The following is a 2,573-nucleotide window of genomic DNA, read 5'->3' as shown; positions in this document are numbered from 1 at the left end:
AATGACTTATATGTGTTGCCCACTCCTTAATCGTAGCCTTCATTTCTAAAATCATCAAGCTGTTAAACACAGCTTTTGGCTAATTTTTTTTTTAAAAAGGAATGAATGCTAAGGGAGGAATCCCTAGCCCTCCTGCCAATCATATCTCTCCCTGCACTACTGGCTTTGTGAACTAGTGATTTCTTCACCTGATCTATGCATATGGTTCACCTGAACTATCCAACTGTCTTAACTCATCGCCACCACTGGCAAGCTGAGAGCTGGTCATTGCATGTTTAGAAGAACCCAGTAGCTACAATGCCTTTTCTATAAATTAAAAGTCTGTGTGATTTTCCACCAAGACTTACTAGAGTCCACTTCAATATTGTATTTTATAGTTGGTCATTTTTTTTCACATTTTAGAAACTAATCATATTCAGTACATTAAACCTACGTTACTTCTGTTCAAATGACTTTATACTGCCCTGCAAGTACACAGTCAGAATTACTTAGCAAGACATTGCTTTCAACTCAGGGCTTGTGGGGAACTGACCACGTGTTTCATAAACAGCTCCATTCACAGCCAGCGCCCAGTGCTGACATGCGTTTTAAGTAGGCACCAACCCCAGCATTTGACTAGCGCTACCCACCAAGACTAATCATTTTGCAAAAGGCAGCAGATCTTGTTTTGAACATGGAAAAACAGAAGAGAGCAAAACTTGTCCAAAGGTTCGGCTTTGGCTCTTACCAGAAACGGGCTCCAGCAGATGCAGGAGACGCACATGATGGCCAGGAGCTGGATGACCATTTCGAAATGATGAGACCTGCCTTGTCTGTGCTGCTGACTTTTAAATTTCACTCTTAAAAGTGTAACTCCTGTGATGGCGTTGCACAAGAATGAAACCCCAAGGGCTAAGAGCCCCAGAAAAGAAAAAAGGAGAAGGTAAAACCTATCTTCCCAGTCTTGGATATGTTCTGTTTTGTAGAAACACCAGGTCCTCGATGCTTGAATTTGATAGTCTCGATGCCCAAGGATGGGCAGCAAAGCTATGAACACAGCAAACAAGCACACCCCACTCAGCATCACTTTCACGTGCTTGGATGTAATTTTTGTGGAATGAAATATTGGCTTGGTGACTCCGATACATCGCTCAATGGCCATCACACTGCCCAGAAAAAGTGGGCACAGGCCAGAAAACACCATGGAGATACCAAAAATACTGCACAGGATGTTTGATTGGTCAAAGCGGATCCAGTCTTTATCAGAAGCATAAACAAACACTGCTATCGTTCCGTTGACGAGGTGGCCGAAGAAGTCTGTGATCACCAGGCCACTAGCCAAGAGCAGAAACGATGCCTTGGACTTCTGCCTAAACCTCTGATAGGCCTTCATGAGGATAGCAATGGCAAGGCTGTTGGATAAGATCCCCACCGTCATGAAGATTATGGAAAAAAAGACAGAAAGCCGGTTTTCCGTCTGGCAAGTTGTATTTGAAAGGAGCCCAGCTGCAGGAGACACTGGCTGTTTGGAATTGTTCATGGACATTGTTGTGGAGATAAACGCGGGCTGCTCAAGTCATCGCCCTCTGAGAAGAGTGCAGGCTTGTCGTCCCGGCATCTGTAGCATAAAGACAGAGGAATGATCGCCCTGCAGAACTGCTCCTCCGACATTTAAGTCCGAAGGGCCCCAACCTTGGGGTAGGAATCAGATGCATCTGACCTATCATAAGCGAGGTTGCGTCATCCTGAAGGCCTGGGGTCCCATGTTTCCTTTTCAAGGAAAAGAAGCAGCGAAAAGTGAGCTCCCTTGATTAACCTCTTTATGGGTTTGCAAAGTCACTAACAAGATGAGTTTAAACCCAATCAAGTGGTAAAAGGCCTAAGAGTCTATGTAAATAGCTAGATGACCTTTTAAAGTTTCTGCTTTTTTGCCCAAATGGGCTTTGTCCCCAAACTGCAGATTATTCCTTAGATAAACTACCTGTTTGTCAGGGAGACAAAACAAGCTTCTCCAAACCTTGGGAGGAGGCAGCAAGGTCACTGGTGTTACATGGGGCTTTCCTCAGTAAGTTCTAAAACTATTTGATTGAGATCAAATAACAGCTCACCACACGCATCAGCGACCCAAGGGAGGCAGAGCAGTGAGTCTCTAGGAAGGCTTTCTGGTCCAGCTACCACCTGTGCAGAAATCCTAGGAAGGGAGGCGAGCTGTGCTATGAGCACATCTGCCCACATGATGTTGATTAAGCTACAGCTGAAGAGTAGCAACATCCAATGCGATTTATTGTCGCTCTTTGCTGGATGACTTGAGGCCTGAGTCACAGACCCCCGATACCCTCCCGCCCCGAGGTAGTCCGATTGGCCTTTCCCCAGCAGCTTTCCGGGAGGCTGGGAATGCTGGAACCAGCCTTCCCGGGACCCGCCCGAGTGGTCTGCCCAGGCTGCCCGCAGACGGCCGCCTCCTTCAAATCTTACTCACCGCCCGCCTTTCTCACATTACCACCCCGCCGCCCCCATGTGTCTGTTTGCAACATCCTTCCCAAACCTCCTAACTGCAGAAACTTTCTGCAATTGCTCAAATACCGGCGGGCCGG

General features: G+C 46.7%; 1 protein-coding gene across 1 annotated transcript; it reads right to left on the bottom strand.

Annotated features, from left to right (window-relative positions):
• Positions 1-634: 634 nt before the first annotated feature.
• PTGFR (prostaglandin F receptor) lies at positions 635-2,168 on the bottom strand. Its single transcript, XM_015571079.1, has 2 exons — positions 2,088-2,168; positions 635-1,597 (listed from the first exon to the last, which is right to left on the bottom strand). The coding sequence occupies exon 2, from the start codon at positions 1,523-1,525 to the stop codon at positions 635-637; it is 891 nt and encodes a 296-aa protein (XP_015426565.1). The 5' UTR covers positions 1,526-1,597; positions 2,088-2,168.
• Between the last annotated feature and the right edge of the window lie 405 nt (positions 2,169-2,573).

Source organism: Myotis davidii, unplaced genomic scaffold (genome assembly GCF_000327345.1).
Source record: "Myotis davidii unplaced genomic scaffold, ASM32734v1 scaffold248, whole genome shotgun sequence".
Classification (NCBI taxonomy): Eukaryota; Metazoa; Chordata; class Mammalia; order Chiroptera; family Vespertilionidae; genus Myotis; species Myotis davidii.
The sequence above is the reverse complement of the archived record's forward strand: the minus strand, read 5'-3'. Positions and strand labels throughout refer to the sequence as shown.

What these genes read in the sequence shown, in the direction of transcription:
- PTGFR (XM_015571079.1), bottom strand. Translation starts at nt 1,525, where the DNA reads ATGTCCATGAACAATTCCAAACAGCCAGTGTCTCCTGCAGCTGGGCTC.